The 26,061-nt window shown below is 39.0% G+C and overlaps 1 protein-coding gene and 1 long non-coding RNA gene across 2 annotated transcripts in view; one reads left to right on the top strand and one right to left on the bottom strand.

Moving 5' to 3' along the window:
* Positions 1-2,467: 2,467 nt before the first annotated feature.
* The window catches only part of si:ch211-152p11.4 (regulator of G-protein signaling 18), a 71,168-nt gene continuing 47,574 nt past the window's right edge, over positions 2,468-26,061 (top strand). The window contains exons 1-4 of the mRNA XM_034161300.1: positions 2,468-2,635; positions 11,582-12,106; positions 13,442-13,491; positions 17,774-17,901. Of these exons, the coding sequence (XP_034017191.1) occupies positions 11,627-12,106; positions 13,442-13,491; positions 17,774-17,901 (658 nt within the window). The 5' untranslated portion in view covers positions 2,468-2,635; positions 11,582-11,626. The remainder of the gene's footprint in view (positions 2,636-11,581; positions 12,107-13,441; positions 13,492-17,773; positions 17,902-26,061) is intronic.
* Positions 3,189-3,919, bottom strand: LOC117502249. Its single transcript, XR_004558244.1, has 2 exons — positions 3,848-3,919; positions 3,189-3,293 (listed from the first exon to the last, which is right to left on the bottom strand). It is a non-coding gene; the product is annotated as an uncharacterized LOC117502249 (long non-coding RNA).

Here is a 26,061-nt window from a genome sequence, read left to right as displayed (position 1 = left end):
CCTCACAGAAACAGGAAGACAATGAAGGGAGGCAAAAATAAAGATAACATGGTCGAACTGTGTTTCTTTTCAAAATTCTGGCAGCAGCATTTTGAACCAATTGGAGACCCCTAATGCTGGACTGTGGTAAACCAGAGAATAGAAGATTGCATGGATCAGAGTGTGCATCAGCCACACATGGATGGGATATATATAACCACTTTGCTATGAAGGTGGAATAAAGCAGTCCTGGTGATGTCTCTAATATGTAGGTCAAAGAACAACACGAGTTCAAAAAATCACCCCAAGGTTCCTCACTTCATCAGTATGATGTATGACACGAGTCTAGGTTAAGAATTAGCTGGTGAAACGTGCAGAGCCGGCTTTTAGCATGGGCCACATAGGCGGTTTCCTATGGCACCACGCGCTGGAGGGGCACTGCTGCAATTCCTAAAAAAAAAGTCCGGCCCTCGACTTTAACTCTTGTCTGATTGTCCAAAACACGTAAAAATATATGATTGGACAGCATAGACCTTTTATAACGTTGGCCTAACTGGACAAGTCCAATTATTTTATTTCTAAAGGGGTGATTTTTTATTTTTATTTTTTTTATTTTTGGCATTGGGAGTTTTGGAGCTTCCCCGGTAGTGTGTGTTACATTGTGATCACAGCCTGTGAAAAATAGCCTTGTGTGTGTGAAGCATTTCGGCATAAGCCACATTGAAGAAGAGGTTCTTATTTGAGGTGGGCAGCCAACAAAAGCACTTAGAAGAGCCCACGGCCAGCTATGCCAGTTGGGAGTGTGGCTGCACACACACACACACACACTCTGCAGGCCTCTGGTGCAGGGGCGGGGCAACGGGTGGGAAAGCCACCCCGCCCCCCCACAATAAACCCATTAAAGATCCATTTTTGTAGCCATTTTAAAGACATTTTTTGCATATAATAATATTAATGATAAAATAAAAATCAGATTGTAATACTTTGAAATCTAAGATATTTAATAATTTATTATTATTACTACCACTGCTATAAGACAGACAGGTAGACTGAATTTGGATGAGATTTTAGTGCTGCATTATACTTTTATGTTGTCTTGTTTGCATGTTCTGCTCCTATAAGGTCCATTGGTACCAAGTACAAAGTATTCACTGACCATAGCACCATTTCCATTTATGTTGTTAAAAAAAAGGAAAAATATTTTCTGTCATCAGGACTGACTTTAAGTTAAACCTGCACTGCAACTTTTGTATTCTATTTTTATATTATATTGCACTGTTGTATTGTTTGGACATAACACCTTTTTATTATTCATATTGTGGGAGCTGTCAGGACTTGCTCAGTATTTGCACAAAACCTGAACAGGAACTTTGGTTTTATTTATGTTATTTAATTTATTATTTATGTTATTTTAGTGTCTGTTTACTTGTGTGTTGGTGTGTTTGATCAACAATTAAATCATTGAGCTCTGTCACACGGCTGTTGTATATTAATGTTTGTGGTGGTGTGTGTGCAGAAGAAGAAACCATAATCTTGCCTAGGGCGCCAAAATGACTAAAGCCAACTCTGCTGCTGTCTATGTCTCCCTGGACCAAGGGCCACCATTCCAGTCTTCTCAGAATTTAAAAGTAAGAAATTGCGAGACATCTAGCTTTTCACAGAAGCAAGTCAAGTCTTTGAAAGTCTTGATGTGCATGAGATAACCAGCAGTTATTGGCATGTACAACTGAATAATAAAAGTGAACTGAGTAACCTTTAACATTGCAGTATGTGCCCAAGGGGTGCTATAAAGGGAGAAAAGCAGGGGGCCCAAGATAGATCCCTGTGGAACCCCATATTTCTTGGCAACAAGGTTTGAGGTGACGTTATTGTTAAGGACACAATGAGAGCAACTGGTTATGTCCAAGCAAGTGATTCTCCAATCTATGGAGTAGTACAGTATATGATGATCCACTGTATTGAACGCAACACGAAGATGTAACAGTAACAGAACTGTGATGGTGCCCAAAGCCATTGCAAGCAGAAGATTATCTGAATGCAGAATCATCTTGTGTGCATTTCTTGTTTTGCCCAACATGAGAATCTGATAAATGGAAAACTATTTCATACACTGCCAAACATGAAAGTTTTATAAACGGAGAAGTGTCATATGCGATACACTGTGAGAAGCTGATTTCATATGGTCCCCAATGTGAAAATCTCATGATTGTGCAAACGTTTTGCATGCAAATTCTTAAATGGAGAAGTGTTTCATATGTTACTTAACATGAGAAATTCCTAAATGTGGAATCTCGTGAATGTAGAAACATTAATTTCAATAAAAACTAAAAATAAAAAAAATCATGAGTGGAAAAAAAAATCATGTACTGCCCAACGTGAGAATGTCTTAAATACAGATATATTCCATATTTTACTCCCGCCCCGCCCCCTGTGTGACGTCGCGGCGGTTTGACGGACATGCTGAGGCATGGTGTGGGTGTGGCTTTAGTCATGACAGTTTGTTCCATTCTGAAGTCTCAGGAAAGTTTGCGGAACTTTCTTCGCTGACGTCTGGCTCCTAATGTGTTTTGGGGGGTTCGTCGGTCTGTCGGAACCCGGCTGGATTTCACTTTGAGGCTGTGGAACTCTGGACACGATGGAATCTGATTAAATCGAGGTAAGAAAGCAGCTGCTGGCGTTCTCTGGGCTGTGACGTCACTGCTTTAACCACACGGACCTGCTTTTATTTACGTCACATGGAAGCGAAAACTTAAAAGTGCTGAGGGCCAGATTTACTATTTACTGTTTCTATTGTTACATCTATCAGCGTTTGAAGCAATGTTTTTAAGCTGAAAACAAATCTTGAATAGAAATATAAAATAAAAACGTGATAAAAATATAAAGTAGACTTGTATAAAATAAAGACATGTCAGAGAAATATAAAAATGTTTCTGTTAGAAATACAGAAATATAAAATAAAGATGTGTCAGTCTGCACACTGTTTCCCATAATGCAAATAAATCACTTTTACAGCCTTTCTTCAGACAGGAAAGGATTACAACCCCAAATCAGAAAAAATTGGGACTGTGTGGTAGGTATGTGACAAAAAAATCAGAGCGTCTTAATGTAAAACAAAAGCTACTTCATTGGGTAGAGGTTGACAAAACAAAGAAAATGACACCAAGATTGTTAAATTTGGTTGAGAAACAAGGAAGATATGAATCCTTTAGTGTGTTTATAGACGGCCATTCATCCTTATTGCTTTTCCATTAGAATGAGACAAAAAGTGTGATTGTATGTAGCTGAGACAGGAAAATTACCATATCCTCCTTATTCTCCACCATGGAGGTTATGTTTTCGGTCACGTCCGTTTGTTGGTTGGTTGGTTGGATTGTTAGCAGGATTACTCAAAAAAATCCTCAACGAATTTCAATGAAATTTTTACCAGGGGTGTATCTTGGCCTAACGTAGAAGTCATTAAATGTTGGTAATGATCCAGAACACGATCCGGATCCAGTCATTTTTTAAAGTATTCTTTATCATTGCAGGATAGGGCCAGTTTCAACATTTTTGCATCTAACTTCATGAAAACGGGTCACAAAGGCTCAACAAAAATTAAACTATGACACAACAATAATTTAGCATTTGTTTCTCCTCATTGAATAAACTTGTTACTAGAGAATAAAAAAAAAACTTGTGTATTTTATGCAGTTTCTCTTTATAAAATACATTTGCTGAAGATCTAAGGGTTTAACCACTGAATCTGAAACATGACGGTAGATGCATGAAATGACGTGGAATAAGTCTCTTTGCCAAAGGGTATTCCATGTGACGTCAGTGACCCTATGGCCTTGGCGGAGGTTTGTGCTCTCCGAGTGCTTCTAGTTACTCAAGATAATTGAATGAAGCTTGGAATACAATGGGGACATGGTGGGTAGGCACTGCAGTAGTTTAGATATTAAACAAATGATTAATTAATGAATTATTAATCAGTTAAGTAACCAGTGCAGTGAGCCATGAATGACAGCACTACCAGAGAAGCCAACATTTCAGTAGGATGATGGCACAATAAATGAATGCAAACCTTTGATAGGATAATGGTATGTCAGATAATAATGCAGAAGCAGATGACGGGTCCCTCAACACATTTTACTCGATCTACCATTCTGTAGCTCAACCATAAAATGTTGTGATTTTTGGCATGAATGTATCAAAATATATCATCTCTAACATAGTTGGGATAAAAAAGACAAACTTACTCACCTTTGGAAACTGAAGAATGACTTACAACCCCAATTCCAATGAAGGTGGGACAACACGTTTCAAAAAAAGCTGGGACAGTGGTATGTTTACCACTGTGTTACATCACCTTTCCTTCTAACAACACTCAATAAGCGTTTGGGAACTGAGGACACTAATTGTTGAAGCTTTGTATGTGGAATTCTTTCCCATTCTTGCTTGATGTACACTTCAGTTGTTCATCAGTCCGGGGTCTCCGTTGTGGTATTTTGCGCTTCATAATGCGCCACACATTTTCAATGGGTGACAGGTCTGGACTGCAGGCAGGCCAGTCTAGTACCTGCACTCTTTTACTATGAAGCCACGCTGTTGTAACGTGCAGAATGTGGCTTGGCATTGTCTTGCTGAAATAAGCAGGGACGTCCCTGAAAAAGACGTTGCTTGGATGGCAGCATGTGTTTCTCCAAAACCTGGATGTACCTTTCAGCATTGATGGTGCCATCACAGATGTGTAAGTTGTCCATGCCATGGGAAACTTACACACCCCATGCCATCACAGATGCTGGCTTTTGAACTTTGCACTGGTAACAATCTGGATGGTCTTTTTCCTCTTTTGTTCAGAGGACACAACGTCCATGATTTCCAAAAACAAAATTGAAATGTGGACTCATCGGACCACAGCACTTTTCCACTTTGCGTCTGTCCATTTCAAATGAGCGCAGGCCCAGAGAAGGCAGTAGCGTTTCTGGATGTTGTTGATGTCTGGCTTTCACTTTGCATGGTAGAGTTTTAACTAACACTTGTAGATGTAGCGACAAACTGTGTTAGCTGACAGTGGTTTTCTGAAGTGTTCTTAGCTCACGTGCTAAGTTCCTTAACACAATCATGTTGGTTTTTAATGCAGTGCCGCCTGAGGGATCAAAGGTCATGGGATTCAATGTTGGTTTTTGGTCATGCCACTCATGTGTAGAAAGTTCTCCAGATTCTCTGAATCTTCTGATTATATTATAGACTGTAGATGATGGAATCCCTAAATTCCTTGCAATTGAACATTGAGAAACATTGTTCTAAAACTGTTGGGCTATTTTTTCACCCAGTTGTTCACAAAGTGGTGATCCTCGCTCCATCTTTGCTTGTGAATGGCTGAGACTTTTGCGGATGCTCCTTTTATACCCAATCATGACACTCACAATTAGTGTCCTCAGTTCCCAAAAGCTTATTGAGTCTTGTTAGAAGGAAAGGTGATGTAACACAGTGGTAAACATACCACTGTCCCAGCTTTTTTGAAACGTGTTGCAGGCATCCATTTCAAAATGAGGAAATATTTGCACAAAAACAACAAAGTTTATCAGTTTGAACATTAAATATCTTGTCTTTGTGGTGCATTCAATTGAATATAGGATAAAAGGATTTGCAAATTATTGAATTCTGTTTTTATTTACATTTTACACAACATCCCAACTTCATTGGAATTGGGGGTGTAGGTGGTGACTATTTTGGGACAAAAATCTTACAAATGTCTCCATCATATTGAATAAATCGAGCGTGAGAACATGGCAGAAGATGTACGTCATCAATTCATGATTATTCCATGAAATCCAATAGAACTGCAAAAAAATACCTCATTAATTGCTACTCTTTGCTCCTGGTACATACTCTCTGCACAGCAAGCACCTAGAGCTGTCGTGCAAGCGCGATTATTGTCATGCCCCTACATGTGGAAAACAAACAACCCTGCAGTGATTCTTACATTTACTGTAGTGTTCAGAATAATAGTATTGCTATGTGACTACAAAGATGTTCAAACTGCTTTTTTTTAGCAATCCTGTGAATCACTAAACTAGTGTTTAGTTGTATAACCACAGTTTTTCATGATTTCTTCACATCTGCGAGGCATTAATTTTGTTGCTTTGGAACCAAGATTTTGCTGGTTTACTAGTGTGCTTGGGGTCATTGTCAGTGGTGGGCACACTTCCGATAATCCGATAACAGATAATTATCGAAGATAATGTTTTCATTATCGGATTATCTTTTTAGATAAATTTAAAAACCATCATCGGACTAATTATCTTCCGATGAATTACCGTCCGATAACTTTTAGACCGATAACGTACTAAACTAAGCTGAACATTGAAAAACATTTTTAAAACTGTTAAAGCCATTGAGACCTACCTGTTAAAAGTTTCCTAATAGGCATGTTGTTCTACCCTCTGCAATCAGAAACCACTCTATCGTCTGTAAGCAAAGGAGAACTGGTGACCAAAAAAAAAGTAATTTCCTTTAACACCATACTAATATAATCGCAATGTCACCAAGTCATCCAGAGGCATACATGTTTAACTTATGGTTCAAATTTTAACCACTCATTTTAGACAAGTTATTTAAAATTATTGTCATGTCTGAAGTTTATAAAGTGAAATATCAGATATATGTTTTCGTTTTAAAGTAATGTGCTAATTGTTAAGGTTTTGTGAGCACATGCTGTGCCAGACAGCAATGCATTATGGGTAGCACAAGGTAATCTCAGATGTTCACGACAGGATAAATGCATTTCAGACACTGGCCAGGAGTGTTCATGGCAGTATTAAACGTCTGGGTACATGGCTGCTCTCAAAGTGTTGGTATTGTCCATTGTCCAGGCGCTTTTTGTGTGCATATATTTAACTTTGTATTCTAAAACTATGGTTAGAAGTAATTCTGACTCCTTATCGGTCCACACGAACGAGGTTGGCGCCATGTTTTTAGTTTTTGTGGAAGTGACGACAAGAGAATAAGGCTCCTGATTGGATAGAATTTTAATCAGTACCGCCACCAAAAGGTTTGGCAGACTAATTACAACACATTTATACGGTTCGATGTGGATGGATTGTTTTTTTAAACGACGTAGTGTGGATGAAGTTTTTTCCCCAAACTAAAAGGGTAAGATATTCGGTTTTACAAATACCCGACAACGTGTGTACATGGCCTTATGTCTGTGAAAGGCACTATATAAATAAACTGACTTACTTACTTACTAATATTGAGTGCACGTTTTACAAAATCATAAAAGTTTTAAAACATGCAATTGCGATGACACTTCCAGGGCTCCGTAAAAATGCCTGTTTTTACAAATAAAAATGGAATATTTTACAAAAGCACATTTATCTTTAAACCAACACAGACACACGTCACATTAACGTGTTGATTTACATAATGGTTACTGAACCAATCACTGTTTAGCACTTTTACCCAGAATGCTTTGCGGTCTGTGTTTGTTACAAAACCTCAGAATTAGTGCCTTATTCAACATTAAAAGATATATGTTATATTTTAACTTTGTACAAATGACAGAATTGACATTAATGGAGTTATTCTATCAGTATTTAAAAAAAACCATAAGTTAGTATGACTTTATTTTTCAAGACCTCCGCCTGACCGGAGTGTTGAAATTGATAGGGAGCTGGTCTTATGGCTGCTCTTGGTGTGCCTCTCTGGTGGGAGTGCTGTTGTAAACAAGAGCTTGCAGCAGGAGCAGAATGTTGAAAGAAAAATGATTATGATTAGTAAAGAGTTGATTTCGTTGGTGCTCTCAGGATTTGTCTGTGCTGCTTCCTGCAGGGGACAGCATGGTCAAACATTCTTGCTTATTCTTTAGGTCTTTTACCGCTTTTGATGCTTTCAAAAGCGATCGTGTTAAAAATCAATTTCAGCTCTTTAGTAACTGCAAATGTCCCATAGACAACACCAGAATTTATCGGTTATCCATTATCTGTAACTTCCGATACATTTTTGGGTGGTTTATCGGTTTATCTTTATCAAAGATAACTTTTCAGTTATCTTATTATCTGTTATCGAAGTTAATTTTTTGGTTATCTGTGCCCACCACTGGTCATTGTCTTGTTGAAACACCCATTTCAAGGGCATGTCCTCTTCAGCATAAGGCAACATGACCTCTTCATTGTATTTTGACATATCCAAACTGATCCATGATACCTGGTATGCGATATATAGGCCCAACACCATAGTAGGAGAAACATGCCCATATCATGATGCTTGTACCACCATGCTTCACTGTCTTCACTGTGAACTGTGGCTTGAATTCAGAGTTTGGGGGTCATCTCACAAACTGTCTGTGGCCCTTGGACCCAAAAAGAACAATTTTACTCTCATCAGTCCACAAAATATTCCTCCATTTCTTTTTAGAAAATCCTGTCAATGCCACTAATTTTGTGTGGACCAAACCAACTGATTGCCCATTCCACTCTAGTTTCATTACTCTTCCACAGTGGGGACACAGGGAGGCTCATCCACTAGACGCTCCTCAGTTGTCTCCAGGAAGTGTACCTGGAGAAGATACTTTAGGACATTCACCTGTGTGTTCAGAATGCCCTGTGGTGGACAAACAAACCACATGTGATTGACTAGATCATTTCCTAAATGTTGCGTTTACACATAGGCTATTGGCTCTATTGACTCTGCTCTACTGCCTCTACTGGTGGTTGGCTCTCACTGCGGTATTGTATCACTTCCTGTTCCGGAGCACAGCGGTGTTTTGCTGTATCTGTTAGCTGTTTAATCTGCGCAGTTAGATTGATCTAGTTAACTAGATAACGATTTGTTTCACAGTGTAATTTTCATGTGCCTTAACTAAAGTACTCCCTCTGCTGAATCACCTCTAAGTTATTTACACATTATTCACTTTGTGTGTTTTTAGGAATCCGCTAGATTAGCGTAGCTACTAGCTCTTAGCCGGTTTAGCATGGCGGCTTCTCCTGTCTCTCCCACACTTTTCTGCTCTGGGTGTGAAATGTTTAGTTATTCCTCGGCCTCCTTTAGCAGTAATGGTATTTGTAATAATTGTAGCTTATTCGTAGCTTTGGAGGCCAGGCTGGGCGAATTGGAGACTCGGCTCCGCACCTTGGAAAATCCTACAGCTAGCCAGGCCCCTGTAGTCGGTGCGGACCAAGGAAGCTTAGCCGCCGTTAGTTCCCCTCCAGCAGATCCTGAGCAGCCGGGAAAGCAGGCCGACTGGGTGACTGTGAGGAGGAAGAGTAGTCCTAAACAGAAGCCCCGTGTACACCGCCAACCCGTTCACATCTCTAACCATTTTTCCCCACTCGGTGACACACCCGCCGAGGAACAAACTCTGGTTATTGGCGACTCTGTTTTGAGAAATGTGAAGTTAGCGACACCAGCAACCATAGTCAGTTGTCTTCCGGGGGCCAGAGCAGGCGACACTGAAGGAAATTTGAAACTGCTGGCTAAGGCTAAGCGTAAATTTGGTAAGATTGTAATTCACGTCGGCAGTAATGACACCCGGTTACGCCAGTCGGAGGTCACTAAAATTAACATTGAATCGGTGTGTAACCGATTTATATCCTCATTGAGGACAACTTTAGATGCTGTAGCTCCTCTGAAAAAGAGAGCCTTAAATCAGAAGTGCCTGACTCCGTGGTATAACTCACAAACTCGCAGCTTAAAGCAGATAACCCGTAAGTTGGAGAGGAAATGGCGTCTCACTAATTTAGAAGATCTTCACTTAGCCTGGAAAAAGAGTCTGTTGCTCTATAAAAAAAAGCCCCCCGTAAAGCTAGGACATGTTACTACTCAACACTAATTGAAGAAAATAAGAACAACCCCAGGTTTCTTTTCAGCACTGTAGCCAGGCTGACAAAGAGTCAGAGCTCTATTGAGCCGAGTATTCCTTTAACTTTAACTAGTAATGACTTCATGACTTTCTTTGCTAATAAAATTTTAACTATTAGAGAAAAAATTACTCATAACCATCCAAAATACATATTGTTCTCTTTGGCTGCTTTCAGTAATGCTGGTATTTGGTTAGACTCTTTCTCTCCAATTGTTCTGTCTGAGTTATTTTCATTAGTTACTTCCTCCAAACCATCAACATGTCTATTAGAACCCATTCCTAACTGGCTGCTCAAGGAAGCCCAGCATTAATTAATGCTTCGATCTTAAATATGATCAATCTATCTTTATTAGTTGGCTATGTACCACAGGCTTTTAAGGTGGCAGTAATTAAACCATTACTTAAAAAGCCATCACTTGACCCAGCTATCTTAGCCAATTATAGGCCAATCTCCAACCTTCCTTTTCTCTCAAAAATTCTTGAAAAGATAGTTGTAAAACAGCTAACTGATCATCTGCAGATTAATGGTCTATTTGAAGAGTTTCAGTCAGGGTTTAGAATTCATCATAGTACAGAAACAGCATTAGTGAAGGTTACAAATGATCTTCTTATGGCCTCAGACAGTTGACTCATCTCTGTGCTTGTTCTGTTGGAGGTTGGAGATTGGCCTATAATTAGCTAAGATAGCTGGGTCAAGTGCTCAATAGAGTTCTGACTCTTTGTCAGCCTGGCTACAGTGCTGAGAAGAAACCTGGGGTTGTTCTTATTTTCTTCAATTAGTGATGAGTAGTAAGATGTCCTAGCTTTACGGAGGGCTTTTTTATAGAGCAACAGACTCTTTTTCCAGGCTAAGTGAAGAGCTTCTAAATTAGTGAGATGCCATTTCCTCTCAAACTTACAGGTTATCTGCTTTAAGCTGCGAGTTTGTGAGTTATACCACGGAGTCAGGCACTTCTGATTTAAAGCTCTCTTTTTCAGAGGAGCTACAGCATCCAAAGTTGTCTTCAATGGAGCCAATTTCAATTTCAATTTACACCACAGATGGATATTCGGGCATGAAAGACTCCACAGAATTTTGGAGGTGATCCAGATCCGGATTGGCAGAATTCTCTGATTACACTTGTTTTTTAATGAGCTCTTTCATTTGGTCTTTTTGTGCATTTGTTGGACTGTACTTTTATTATTGGTGTTTATTTTTTAATTTGTTGATTCCTGGAAACACCCAGTATAAATAATTATTTATCACAATTGCATGATTTTTCTGCCTATGAGTCGAACTGGAATGTAAGTCACATGACCTCCCAAATTAGTAAAATCCTGCGATTTATACTCTGAAAAATATGGAAATCTTTTGCAGTCCCATTGCACTGTTGTTAAAGATAAATGAGCACCCAGTTTGTCCTTGTTACTGCAGGAAAATCTCGTCTTAACCTTTGACGGTATATGTCCTTTTCTGTGTTTCTCTCATCGATGGACCTGTGTTACCATAAAATAACTTTATTGTCCCAAAGGAAATTGTCCTTGTCTTACTGTTTGCTGCCATCCCGTGAATGCAGCGTTTCCACTCCGTTCCCTGTCTGGGTTTTTGCAGCGTTAGGACTGCAGGCTTTCATTCTCTAAACCGTGTCATCAGTCTCTGTGGAGACTTTCCACATAAAATAAGAGGAACCACTTTATTGTTGTGACGTAATTGTTGATTTGTTTCTTCTCCTCAACATGTTGTTGCTTCTGTGCTCCACCTTTGGCCTTGTTGTGAAGGACTTCCAGTTCCTGCCCGTCCCAACTGCTCTCTGTACAGCTACAATGCGTAGGTTCGGGTCTGAGGGGTCCCTCCTGGACCTGGACTTTCTCCCTTGGAAGCATGTGGAACTGAAGAGTTCAGGGTGTGAGAACTCTGGCACCTATATGCCTAACATGGTGGAGGATGAGTCCGATAGCCAGACAGCCATCCTGCCACCCAGCAACCAGCAGCCCAGAGAGAATCCCAGCAAGGCGGCTATGAGACGCCTGTCCAAAGATCAGAGCTTCAGTGCAGAGGACCTGAGCCAGCTGGACAAGAACCTCCTGGCAGTGTGCACCCCGAGCGAGGGTTCCAGAGCCTTCAGGGAGAGCCAACTGGACCCGGACCAGGAAGACGGTGACACAAGTGTGGAGAGACAGCACCATCCTCCAGCATCTCCTTCATCGCCTTCATCTCTCTTCTTTTTGAAGTTCCACCACCGGCACCACATGAAGCCCACGCTGTCAGCAGCTAAACTGCACCTCAAGAGTCTGTTTGGTCAGGTAAAACCTCCAGAAAGCTCTGCCCCCTTTCACAGCCCCCCCCCCCCCCCCCAAAAAAAAGTGTTCATCTCCATTTGCTACACTAAAGCCCCTTTCACACTGGGCCTCCTTAGAGTTGCATTGTGTTGTGTATCTCGTACACAAGAAGGGCTGCATAAGGTGCGCGCAGGGAAAAAAAAATGTTGCAGGCAGGGGGAAGCTTGGCAGGAATGCACACAGAGGGGAGAAGCTTGGCTCCATGAAACACAGATGGATTTGACACATTGAAAAAAGTCAGAATACATTATTTCCAGGAGTTAATTGACTTCATTTAATGTGCCACAATCTTGAGGAGGTAAAGGCGGAGCTACAGCCGGGAATGGCACAAGCGATCCGTCTGTGAGGAGTTATAGTGGACTTGGACATGTCCTCTCGCTGGTGATCCGTCCGTGAGGACACATAGCGGACATGGAAGCTTGGCCTTCCTCTTTGTCTCTTTGGTTTTGAAGCTTCACTGTCAGCAAAGTTCACTGGGATTAATAAAATTTAGCAATGCAGGTATGTACTGATAAAAAAGTATATATAGATTTATTGCCGGACTGGTGCCGGGTTGTGTAGAGTTGCAGAGACTCGGTGTACAGTAGAGCAGTGTTGCATAGACTAACGTACATTAGCAGAGTGTTGTGTTGACCTGCCTGGAGCACTGCGTCTGGTGCTCTACGCCAAAAGTCTGCGAAAAAAATTAAACATTTAATTTTTTGCGTCCATTTCGCAGACCCCTTTGCGTCTCTCAGCGTATTACCATGTAAGGCTGCATAAACTCAGCGAAGTCGGTACGCTGCAATATCCAACTCTCCATTGGCCCGGTGTGAAAGGGGCTTAACTCAGTCATATCCTCATACGACGCAATAAAAGTAATGCACACAAACCAATACTGCCCCCTTTTTGCTGAAACAAAGTGTTTACCTGCACAAAACAAACCTGAGGACATTCAGCTCTGACAAGTTGGCGGTTGTTTGTTTTCTGACATTTAGATGAAATAACAAAGAATTGTTGATATGATGAAACAACCGGAGCGTGAATGTGTCGATAATTATGATTCACAGCCTTTGACAGGTTTTTAGTGCACACAGCAAGCAACTATAACTGGCTTTGATGAGGTCAAAGGTCACATCTGTATGTTGAGCTGTTTGCACTGCAGAATGACCAGATGGCAATAAAACCACAACTCAAATATATCCATCGAAACTAAACTCTAAAGCAAAATCGAATAATGGTGTGTGTGTGTACCTCTGTGCGTGTCTTCAGTTCTTGGTTACAGATGGTGTTCCAGCTCAGTTTGTGTTTGTCTTTCAGAGTCCGCATTCTTCTAATTCGGACCTCTTCACTGCAGAACACAACGAAAGGTGACACATTGATTTATTTATTCATCTGTTGTTGTGCCAGAAGTTGCTGAAGATCACTTGAGATGACTTTCTGTCTGTTCGGACGTTCAATCATTCATTCACCCAGTAGTGATACGGCGTGAGACGGGGTTCACCGTGGACAGGACGCCAGTCCATCACAGGGTCACAGACAGACAGACAAACATGTTCACACGTACGGTCAACATACAAACTCCACACAGAAAGGACCAGATGGGACGCGATCCCACGACCTTCTTTCTGACTGTTTCGTTCAATTCAGTTTATTTGCACAGCACTGATTTACTGCGTCAGTTGCCCCAAGGTGCGTCACGTGGAGGACGTCCAACCTCCGTGCAAGCACGCAGGTGTCAGGAAGAAGTCCCTCAAGCAGACCAGACTCAAAGGCCTTTCACATTGCACACATTCAGGGCGTCAAATGCGTCGCGGATCGCTTTAAAAACCATTATTTGCAATGAGATGCTTTTAAGATTTGATGTGACATAAACCTCATAATGAAATCATTTTTTTATTGAGTCATTTAAACTTTTAATTACATCCTCAAAGTATGTGATTGGTTTTAATGTTATGATCAGGACAGAGTAATTTCTAAAATATGAATTTGACTATTCTAGTGATTGTGAATGTTTAAAAATTATGCACAATAAGTGCAGGGCTTCTTCTACCTGTGCCAATGTCTTTTTGACTGAACTTTGACTTCATGGACATGTTCATTCATTTAATGTTAAAATATAAAGTGAAACAGCTTTTCTAAATAATTAAATAGTTGCTCTCACCGGAGACCACCAGCTGACCATGTGGCTGGCACTGTGGGTGTTCAACAAACCGTTGGATACTGAGACGAGCAGTTCTCAGTCTGGCAACATGGACAGCCTTGTTCCCTCAGATAAAATAGTATTTAGAGTAAAATAGAAATCATCAGTATTTACAGAACTGATTGAGTTAATTTTGTAAAATCAGTATAAACACAGAAGGTAAATATATCAATGATACACAGATGACACAATAAAATAAACACTTAGTTCCATTGTGGTCCACATGAGGCTAAAACCTGACAACATTGAGGAGCTTGATTAAACATGTAAAGATTGCAAAGACATTATAATCTCATCAATTAATGTAGGTAGCAATAAAAGTATAGTGTGTGTGTGTGTGTGTGTGCGTGTATGTATATATATATATATATATATATATATATATATATATATATATATATATATATATATATATATATACACTGTAAAAAATGTTTTGTCAAATTTACGGTGAAAAACTGACAGCTGTGGTTGCCATTTTTTTCACCGTAAAAAATACAGTGATATTGTATATGGCTTCACGGTAAGGTATATTAACACTTGTAAAAACAGTTTGAAAATGTTCCAATAAAGATGAGTTAGTGTTAAAATAACGGTGAAATTGTATATAGGCTCATGGTATAGCTGTACAATTCACAATGTAACCCTGTCGCTTTTTAAGTGAAATACTATCCATTCCACAGCATTTATTGTCCTATTTTATGGTCAGTTTCTGTTAAAACAACAGCACAATTATTTATGCCATGACGGTATGACTGTTCAATTCATAGTATAAACCCTTTGCTTTTAAGGTGAATTTCTATCCATTCCACATAATTTATTACCCTATTTTATGGTTTATTCCTGCTAAAAACAACAGCACAAAAATGTATCGGAAGTTACAGATAATCGATAAATTCCAGTGTTTTTTCTGGTACATTTGCAATTACTAAGAAGCTGAAATTGACTTTTAACACGATCGCTTTTGAAAGCATCAAAAGCGACAAAAGACCCAAAGAATGAGCCAGTATTTCCATGTTTGACCATACTGCCCCCTGTAGGAAGCTGCACAGACAAATCCTGAGAGCACTAACAAAATCAGCTCTCTACTAATCATAATGCTCCGGTCAGGCGGAGGTCTTGAAAACTAAAGTCATACTAACTTATGGTTTTGTGAAAATACTGATAGAATAACTCCATTAATGTCAATTCTGTCATTTGTACAAAGTTAAAATATAACATATGTTTTAATGTTGAATAATGCACTAATTCTGAGGTTTTGTAACAAACACAGACCGCAAAGCATTCTGGTAAAAGTGCCTCTGCTAAACACTGATTGGTTCTTAAAAATTAGCACATTACTTTAAAACTAAAACATATATCTGCTATTTTCACTTTATAAAACTGCAGACATGGCAGTAATTTTAAATAACTTGTCCAAAATGAGTAGGTTAAAATTTGAACTATAAGTTAACAATGTATGCCTTTGGATGACTTGGGTGATATTCCGTGAATAATACAGTAATGTGCTATTTTTAATATGATTGTCCAATGCTGTCACCATTTCACCATATATTTCACATGTTAAAACAATTAAAAATAACATTTTTGACAGTTTTTAAATTTATGGTAATTCAATGTTTATTCTACAACAATAAGCTTCTTCTTGCTTTACGGTTTATTCCTGTTGCCATTTCACAGTTTTTCACTGTAATTTTCACGGACATTTTTTACTGTGTGTGTGTGTGTGTGTGTGTGTGTGTATATATATATATATATATATATATATATATATATATATATATATATATATATATATATATATATATATATATATATATATATATACGTATATGTGTGTGTGTGTGTATGTGTGAATGATCGTTTACATTGGGATACAAATAAAATAAGTTCAAATTGAACAGAGAACAATAAGATCTTAATAAATTAAAATAAATAGCAACTCTATCCATATAGAAGTGTAAACAACAACAAATTGAACACCAAGATTTGGACTAGAAAATAATGGACTCGAAGATAAGCTCATCTTTTCGACCAGAATTCACATTAAAAAAATAAAAAAAAATTAAAAGTGTGGCATTCTTCTTCCCTTAGCTGACTGAATAAAATCGACTTTAACATGCCTTGTTGCAGATCAACTCCAAGATCTAGATTTTATATAAGATACACTTTATCTGAATAGTTCCCGACGTGTGGGATACCTGGGTTATATCTTGATCATTCAACCTAACCGGTTGTTTCCAAACCTTACGGTTTGGCACTGATGAAGCATTTTGATTTTGAGAGCAGCATGATTTTGTGAGCAATTATTTGGGCAGCTACAAAAGGTAAAGCTCTGTAAATTATTCGGATTAATTGATTATAGCATTTAACCTTATTTTGTGATGTTTGATATCATCAATTCCAAGTAGAGTATTGGAGTTTATAATACCTGTGGACGAAGTGCTTCCTGCAAAGCAAAACACCGGAAGTGAAGAACCCCAAGTCCTCTTGCGCATGAGTGGCACAACCTCAGCCCGAGATCGGAACTTGGCGTTACATCGCTCTACTTCTGTGGCTCGACTGAGTGATTCTGCAGCTAAAGGCTAAAATGCTAAGCTAACGTTAGTCGAGCATTAAACCTTCAGCAGTGTAGTAACGCCACGGTTTATTTTTAAATTATTTTTAGCTCAGACAAATTTGCAGAACTAATGATAGATATATTTGCGTGTGTATCTATTATTTTGTTTTGGTATTAAGTCATTACTTTACTTAAATGACTATATTCTTAGTTTGATATACTTTTAATCTGTTATTTGTTTAAATGTGCATGTTGAACTGAGTTGAACCGGTTTTTCCACTTAGAACAAAGACATTCAAGTTTCAATATAAATCATATGTCCCATTGTTGCGCGGATTATGGGCAGGGGGTGGGACCTCTCCTGAATGTCCACGGGGACCGATAAGGGAAGGATTTTGCAAAATAAGGTCTGCCTTTGTCAAAATTTAAAAACTAATAGGATTAATACATGGAATAGTTTTGACTGTGTTGAATGGTTTGCAAAGTACATGTCAAACAATGTTGACGTCTGTTGGATTCTATGGCATGTGACATATGTTACCCTGTATTGTGACAACTGAGCATGACACTTGGTGCAAACTATTCCTTTTTAAAAACCTATTAACTCAACCAATAATTTGCATCACATTTTACAAAGATTGGAGCAACTTTAACGTTTGACATTCTTGCTGTTTTAATTCTGCTTTGACCCCTACCTGGCCGTCATATTTTCAAGTGGCCAGCACTTTTTTTCTCAAACGCTGATTTATGAAGAACATTCATGCCACATCTGATGCTTGTGTCACCAAGTGAACAATTCTGGCCAAAAATCAAACTTATCTGCTCCTTTAATACTGCCAAAAACAAACAAATAAATAAAATAAATGACCGCTGTGTTTTCTGTGCTCAGTGTTGTGGAGCGGAGATCTTGGCTGCTGTTCACGCGGCACTGGAGCCACGTGGGCCACAGAACGAAACTCAGCCGAGATGAGTTGGAAAAATGGGCGGAGTCTCTCAACAGCCTGCTGGCCAGTCTGAGTAAGTTCTACTTGTTACACTTTTTTTGCTTTTTCTTTTTTTTTTTTTTTTGTGTCAAATGGCACAAAGTGTGATAGTTGAGAAAACACACCTGTGGGTCTGTGGTCCATCCACAGCGCCGTGCTGGAACTCCTTAGTTCCTCCAAAATGTAGGAATTGCCTGTTTAGGTCCTGCACTACAGTGGAAGCCCCTGTACTTTTCACCGTGCTACAGGAGCATTGGTGTGGTTTCTACCAAAGGAACATGCAGCTGATTTTATTCATTTTTAGAATGATGGCACTGGGAAAGATTTTTGGAGGAACACTTTGTGGATCATATTTCCAGGAGACAGAATGTGGGAAAAACAACACAAAAATATATTTAAACACATTTGTGAACTAAGTAGCACATTTTTCAATGGTTTGAGGTGTCAGGTTTGTGCTGTTCGAGCAGCTTCAGTCAGCTCCTGTTTACCAGACTGAAATTCAACAAATGTGAACAGAATGTTTTACTAAGAAACACGTTTAACAGGCTATTATCTGAAATCAAACCATGCTCTCACCAACCAATGAAAACAATTCGTCTGAGACCTGATGTTACCTGATCATCGTACCCACATCGGTATGACGATCAGGTAACATCAGCACATCCAGAAAGTATTCAGTGCTTTTTCCACATTTTTTGTTATAGCCTTATTCCAGAATGGAGGAAATTCATTTTTTCCCCGCAAAATTCTACTCACAACACCCCAAAGTTTTGTTTGTTTTGCAAATTTATTAAAAATAAAAAAAAACTAAGAAATCACATGTACATAAGTATTCACACCCTTTGCTCAGTACTTTGTTGATGCACTTTTTGTAGCAAGTACAGCCTCAAGTCTTCTTGAATATGATGCCACAAACTTGGTGCATCTATCTTTGGGCAGCTTTGTCCATTGCTCTTTGCAACAACTCTCAAGCTCCATCAGAATCTGGATGCACACTCCGTTTGGAGGAGTAGGAGGAGCTTACTGCAGTCTCCGAAAAAACAAACATGGCACCGAAAAAGCCGCACAAATGAAAGTGGCTTTCATTACAAATTACACTGTTTAGAAAGTTATAACTTGCCAAAAAACTTTACAGGCAGTTGTCTATGACAGCAGCATGTATGCTGCTGGATACATGTTGCGTATATTGTCGTTGTGAAGAATATCGTAACTTCGCTCGTGTGCTGAGGCGTTATAATGCGCATACACACAAACACTACAATAAGACACATTATAGCTCATAATGGTGAAAATCATGATAAAGGATCAGTACGTTAATTTGTATGTTCATAAATCTTTGGATAATAGCGCCCCCTGCTGTTGGATTTCAAGGTCTGTAACATGTGTGTGTATTTAGTAAATAAACAGGGATCCCTGAACACACTCATCTCCTAATAAGCTTTCAGGCAGAAAATGAGAAGTTTCATCAATGGAAATAAGTTGGAAAATATATACGTACATACACATGTATATGTGTAACACATAACCTGACGTCCTAATAGACTGATATTATCTGTCAAGGAAATTTCTAAAGGAAATAGGGCTGGATGCAAAAAATGGGAGAATTTGAAAAAGAAATATAAGGTTAACAGAACGAGATGCAGCCCATAACATACATATAGGTGCTGGTTATATAATTAGAATATCATGAAAAAGTTGATTTATTTCAGTAATTCCATTCAAAAAGTGAAACTTGTATAATGCTTACGCGTAGCCAAGGGGGGGCCTGGATGGGCCTGGGCCCACCCACTTGTCAGCCAGGCCCGCCCCATCCAATGAGAAGGCTGAGTCGACACTCGACAGTCACTTGTTGTTGCCTCATTGTATTCCTATGATATGGTATTGCGTTAGCACTGAGCGACAATTAATAAATTTTGTCAAAAAAATCTGGTTCATCTTCTGTGATTTTTATTAATTCATTTTCAGAGTACAGTGGTCCCTCGCTATAACGCGGTTCACCTTTCGCTGCCTCACAGTTTCGCGGATTTTTTTAGAGCAATTTTGCATGCTTTTTTTTTTTTTTTAATGGCGCATTGTGTTCTGCGTCCTGTGAAGCCCGTAAAATTTTCACCGAAAGCCAGATAAATTTTTCGAATGGTTTCCAGGTGCCAATCTCTAACAGCTTCTGAAAAAATTCTGATGGAAAAAAGTCCTTTTCATTCCGCCATGTCCAGACAATGAAAATCAGACGAGGGGGCGGGACCACTCCTTCCCAAGGAGTGGTCGCAGGCATCACCGACAGGCGTGGAAAAACTCACGCATGCGCACGAGGGTTCAAGCATGTCTGACGTAAAAACATATGAATGAAATCCATATAGTTTTTGAAAAAATAAAAAGGACCATTACTTTATTGACAGCCCTCGTAGTCTTCTGCGGGCCCTCATCACAATGCCAATAACAACATGCACTGTGGAACGGCTGTTTTCTACTGTTAATCGGATAAAAACGTCCACCAGAACATCCATGTTGACTCACAGACTGAATGCACTCTCCGTGCTTTCCCTTGAAAGAGAACTGACCGAATCATTGGACTATGATGACGTGATACGAGAGTTCAACAAAAAACCCCGTGGTCTCCTGCTGTAGCATTAAAAGGATTTGTCAAATGTAAGTGTGACCATTAATTACTTTTTTCTTCTAAATAGGCCTAATTGTTAATATTATATTGCAACTGCCACGAATCATGTTGGTGTCCATTCTGATGGTTTTTAATTTGGCCACCGAGCCATGGTTTCCATTGTTTATCAATTTCATAATTTGGCCATCGAGCCAACCTGTTTTCATGTTGTGGATTTATTTTGAATTTTTATTTTAAAGGACTTTACATGACTAAGCGTTGCGTTGCTGCTTGCATTGTCCATGGGGTGCTTGTGTCTGACACTTTGCGTCTGTGTAACTGTGCACACAGCGTCTGTGCAGTCGGCTGAGATGTGTTCATCATTAAACTTAGAATTCATTTTTGAAACAATGCCTTATTTAAATACCTACTGACGTTTTGGGTTTAGGCCGAGCCAAGTAGGCTTCCAGACTTGCACTGAATGTGTGTGTGTGTGTGTGTGTGTGTGTGTGTGTGTGTGTGTGTGTGTGTGTGTGTGTGTGTGTGGCACTGCACTGCAGCTTGCATTATCCATGAAGAGTACTTGTGTCTGACGTGTCGCATCTGTGTGCTCACTTTGCCAGTGCTGTAGGCTAAGTGATAACGTTGCTTGCGATGTCCAAACGAGGCATACTTTTTCAAACGGTGTGTTATAATACCTACACCTTACCCACAACCCCAAAGGTTGGGCCCGTCTGATTTTTTTTCTGGGCCCACCCATTTTATGATTTCTGCCTACGCCCCTGGTATAATGTATACATTCATTGCACACAGACTGATATATTTCAAGTGTTTATTTTAAATAAATAAACTGTTTTCCTGTTTTATCATTAGTATTTTATATGATTGTGTGTCTTTTTTTTATTATTTTTATCATTTTACTTCTTTTACTTATTTATGTTTTAATTTTTTTGTGATTTAATCTTATTTCATTTTATTCTGCTTTTAAATTATTTTTGTGAAGCGCCTTGAGGTGATTAGTCATGATTTGGCGCTACATAAATTAATAAATGATTATTATTCTAAATTATTTTAATTATGAATTAATTAATTACCAATCAATCAATTAATGATTAATCAAACAATATTAATTATTACTATTATTGATTAATTATTATTAGTATTATTAACATTAATCAGTTACTAATTAATACTATTAATTATTATTATTATTATAAATTACAAATTAATTAAATTAATTAACATGACATGATTGCGACGTGTCAAAGAAATCTGCAACTTCTATTTGCATTTACGCAGAAAGGCGAGAAAATAAAAAGAGCAAACAGGCTACTACAAGAAGTTGCATTTCGGTTGCCATGTTAACAAACAGTGAAGATGGCAGTTTGACACGGGCAGTTTTTTTTTTTTCTCCTAAGGCGGAGGGGTCTCTCATTTCATAGGGCTAGAGGCATAGCCCTTCACCTTACCCCTTGTTTTAAAGGGGTAGGTGTAGGGGTAGGGCCAAGGGGAAGGGGTACAAAAGAGAATTGAGATTGGGGTTAGTTTTTTGTCTGAGAGTCCTTAAGGTGCCTTTTGGTAAACGCAGGCGGGCTGGCATGTGCCTTTTACTACGGAGGGGCTTCCATCTGACCACTTTATGATACAGTGGTGGATTGCTGCAGAGATAGTTGTCTTTCTGGAAGGTTCTGCTCTTTCCACAGAGCAATGCTGGAGCTCTGATAGAATGGCCATCAGATTCTTGGTCACCTCACTGACTAAGGTCTTTCTCTCCCGATCACTCAGTTTAGATAGGCGGCCTGCTGTAGGAAAAGTCCAAACATCTTCCATTTACTGATGATGGAGGCAACTGTGCTTATTGAGACCTTCAAAGCAGCATAAATGTTTCTGTATCCTTCCCCAGATTTGTGCCTTGATACAATGCTGTTTTTCCTATTTTTTTCCTCTGCTTGGTCTAAAAAAGTAACCGTTACTGACTGCCACAATCTTTTTTTCTTGATTTCTTATAGTGTTTCTTAAAGCCAGAAAGTTGCCATTTGAAATGACTTTAGTTTTGTGTCATGTCTGTGATCTGCTTTTTTTCTACAAAATTAAACAACTGAATGAACATCCTCCGAGGCCGGTGATTCCATAATTTTTGCCAGGGGTTGTACATGTGATTTCTTAGGTTTTTGTTGTTGTTGTTGTTGTTTTTAATAAATTTGCAAAAATCTAAAACAAAACAAAACCATTTTTCACATTATCATTATGGGGTACAGAGGGAAGTATTTTGAGGGAGGAAAAAAAGAATTTTGTCAATTTTGGAATAAGGCTGCAACATAATAAATGTGGAAAAAGTGAAGCTCTGTGAGTACTTTCTAGATGCACCGTAGACTCGGGTCACAGTATTCAAGCAGGATGAATCAGGTCAGCTGGACTTGTGTTTCATCCCGAAAAGCTTCATCATTTCTAAGTTACAGCAGGGAAAGCTTCAAATATTTATCCTCAGTTGGGTCACTGATGTCACAGTTATCCAAAGAAAGATGTCAAGACACCAGGGGTCCGTTGCTGTTTTTCTTGGCTTCAGTAGAGGAGAAGTGAGAGCGCTCATTGAGTCTCTGTGGTATAGGTGAAAACGTATAGTTTAGAATTTCTTAAATGAGGTTTTTAAAAAGAACTAATGACGCCATTTCAAATGTGATCAAAATCGTGATTTGGCACAAAAGCAGTATCCACAAAAGGCCGAGTATTTGAGGAGCAAATATGGGAGGAGGACCTCTAGTTTGTCATCAGATACATGAGAAAGTTCCAGAAATGTTTAACAACAATGTTCCTCAAAGAAAAATTGGGAGAGATTTGCACATTTTCCCGCTACATTGCATAAAGTCATTAATGATTCAAGGAATCTGGAGAAATTTTAGTGCGTAAAGGGCAAGGGTGAACACCCATGACCTCCGATCCTTTAGAGATCATCAAATCACTGGTTGAGAGCTGTCAATCATCAATATACAAATAATGAATGTTTATGAGTTCCTGAGGTGAAAGATGGGATGGAATGTACCATTTCACTTTGTGAAATATTCGTTCCATTTAAAGAATGGAAAAACATTCATTGTTTGTTTTATGTAACGGCGAAAATAGATCCTTGTCATTTGATATTTTATTAATTTATAAACAACAGAACAACAAAACAAAACAACTGCCGCCTGCTTTCCTCACTCCAACAACAACCAAAAAAAATCACATCAGAAATTTGTCCATCTTTTAATTCTAACTTCATCCTCTTCATCCTAACAGCTCTTCTTGCCTCCAGACGGCTTATGGCGTGGTGGATTTGTTTTTGGTTTTTTTTTTTTTCTGTTTCAAGAATTAGCATCAATTAGCGCCTTCAGATTGTCATCCTCCAGCAAAACAAACTCCGCCATGTTTAGCTAAACGCCACCCCGGGAGTGTGAGCATGCGCTGTGGTCGGCGCGTGCAATAGCGCATTTCATATAGCCCCAAAATTGCACACTAAAAAGAACTATGAAACACAACGGCAAATGGTACGAATAATCCATATAAACCATACAAACGTGACATACAGTACTGTTCAGAATAACAGTAGTGCTATGTGACTAAAAAGATTAATCCAGGTTTTGAGTATATTTCTTACTGTTACATGGGAAACAAGGTACCAGTAGATTCGGTAGATTCTCACAAATCCAACAAGACCAAGCATTCATGATATGCACACTCTTAAGGCTATGAAATTGGGCTATTAGTAAAAAAAAAAGTAGAAAAGAGGGTGTTCACAGTAATAGTAGTGTGGCATTCAGTCAGTGAGTTCGTCAATTTTGTGGAACAAACAGGTATGAATCAGGTGTCCCCTATTTAAGGATGAAGCCAGCACCTGTTGAACATGCTTTTCTCTTTGAAAGCCTGAGGAAAATGGGACGTTCAAGCCATTGTTCAGATGAACAGCGTATTTTGATTAAAAAGTTGATTGGAGAGGGGAAAACGTATATGCAGGTGCAAAAAATTATAGACTGTTCACCTACAATGCTCTCCAATGCTTTAAAATGGACCAAAAAATCAGAGACGTGTGAAAGAAAATGGAAAACAACCATCAAAATGGATAGAAGAATAACCAGAATGGCAAAGGCTCACCCATTGATCAGCTCCAGGATGATCAATCTGTCTGGAGTTACCTGTAAGTGCTGTGACAGTTAGAAGATGCCTGTGTGAAGCTAATTTATTTGCAAGAATCCCCCGCAAAGTCCCTCTGTTAAATAAAAGATGTGCAGAAGAGGTTACAATTTGCCAAAGAACACATCAACTGGCCTAAAGAGAAATGGAGGAATATTTTGTGGACTGATGAGAGTAAAATTGTTCTTTTTGGGTCCAAGGGCCGCAGACAGTTTGTGAGACGACCCCCAACTCTGAATTCAAGCCACAGTTCACAGTGAAGACAGTGAAGCATGGTGGTGCAAGCATCATGATATGGACATGTTTCTCCTACTATGGTGCTGGGCCTATATATCACATACCAGGTATCACGGATCAGTTTGGATATGTCAAAATACTTGAAGAGGTCATGTTGCCTTATGCTGAAGAGGACATGCCCTTGAAATGGGTGTTTCAACAAGACAGTGACCCCAAGCACACTAGTAAACCAGCAAAATCTTGGTTCCAAATCAACAAAATTAATGCCTCGCAGATGTGAAGAAATCATGAAAAACTGTGGTTATACAACTAAATACTAGTTTAGTGATTCACAGGATTGCTAAAAAAGCAGTTTGAACATAATAGTTTTGAGTTTGTAGCGTCAACAGCAAATTCTACTATTATTGTGAACACCCCCTTTTCTACTTTTTTTTTTTTTTTTTTTTTTTACTAATAGCCCAATTTCATTGCCTTAACAGTGTGCATATCATGAATGCTTGGTCTTGTTGGATTTGTGAGAATCTACTGAATCTACCGGTACCTTGTTTCCCATGTAACAATAAGAAATATACTCAAAACCTGGATTAATCTTTTTAGTCACATAGCACTGCTATTATTCTGAACACTACTGTACAAACTACCAATCAAATGACAAGGATCCACTCAGCCGTTATATCATAGCTAATATAACTACATGGCCAAGTGATTATTTTGGGTCACATTTGTCAGGTACTACGGTACGGAGCTACATTCAGAAATGCTGTGTGCTCTGGACTGAGGATGAGAAGGATCACCCAGGCTCTTATCATCAAGCCCAAAATCCAGGGTTTGTCTTGGTATGGGGTTGTGACAGTGCCCTTGACAGGTGTACATTGTTATCCATCTGTCCATTCATCCCAAAAAGGGTAAAAGCGTTCTGAAATCAACTCCTCTCATATTTTTAGTAGGAATTTTGTGAAAATTGGTACAAGTCCTTTTTATAGGTTGGTAATACGCATATTATCATATCGTTCAAGTTGGGTCCATTTTACCAGCGTTAAATATCACATACCTTAAAATGTTATCAGACTGTAGCAAGCACTTACCAAAGCAGCGTTTGGCAGCCAGGGATATCGGGCTGTCAGAGCACTGTAGCTGAACTTTCAGATCTTTGTAAGAAAATCCTTCTCTGTGGTCATTTACAATGAAGCTGCA

This window comes from Thalassophryne amazonica, chromosome 20 (genome assembly GCF_902500255.1).
Source record: "Thalassophryne amazonica chromosome 20, fThaAma1.1, whole genome shotgun sequence".
Taxonomy (NCBI): Eukaryota; Metazoa; Chordata; class Actinopteri; order Batrachoidiformes; family Batrachoididae; genus Thalassophryne; species Thalassophryne amazonica.
Note: the sequence above shows the minus strand (reverse complement) of the source record. Positions and strands in the feature narration are given on the sequence as shown.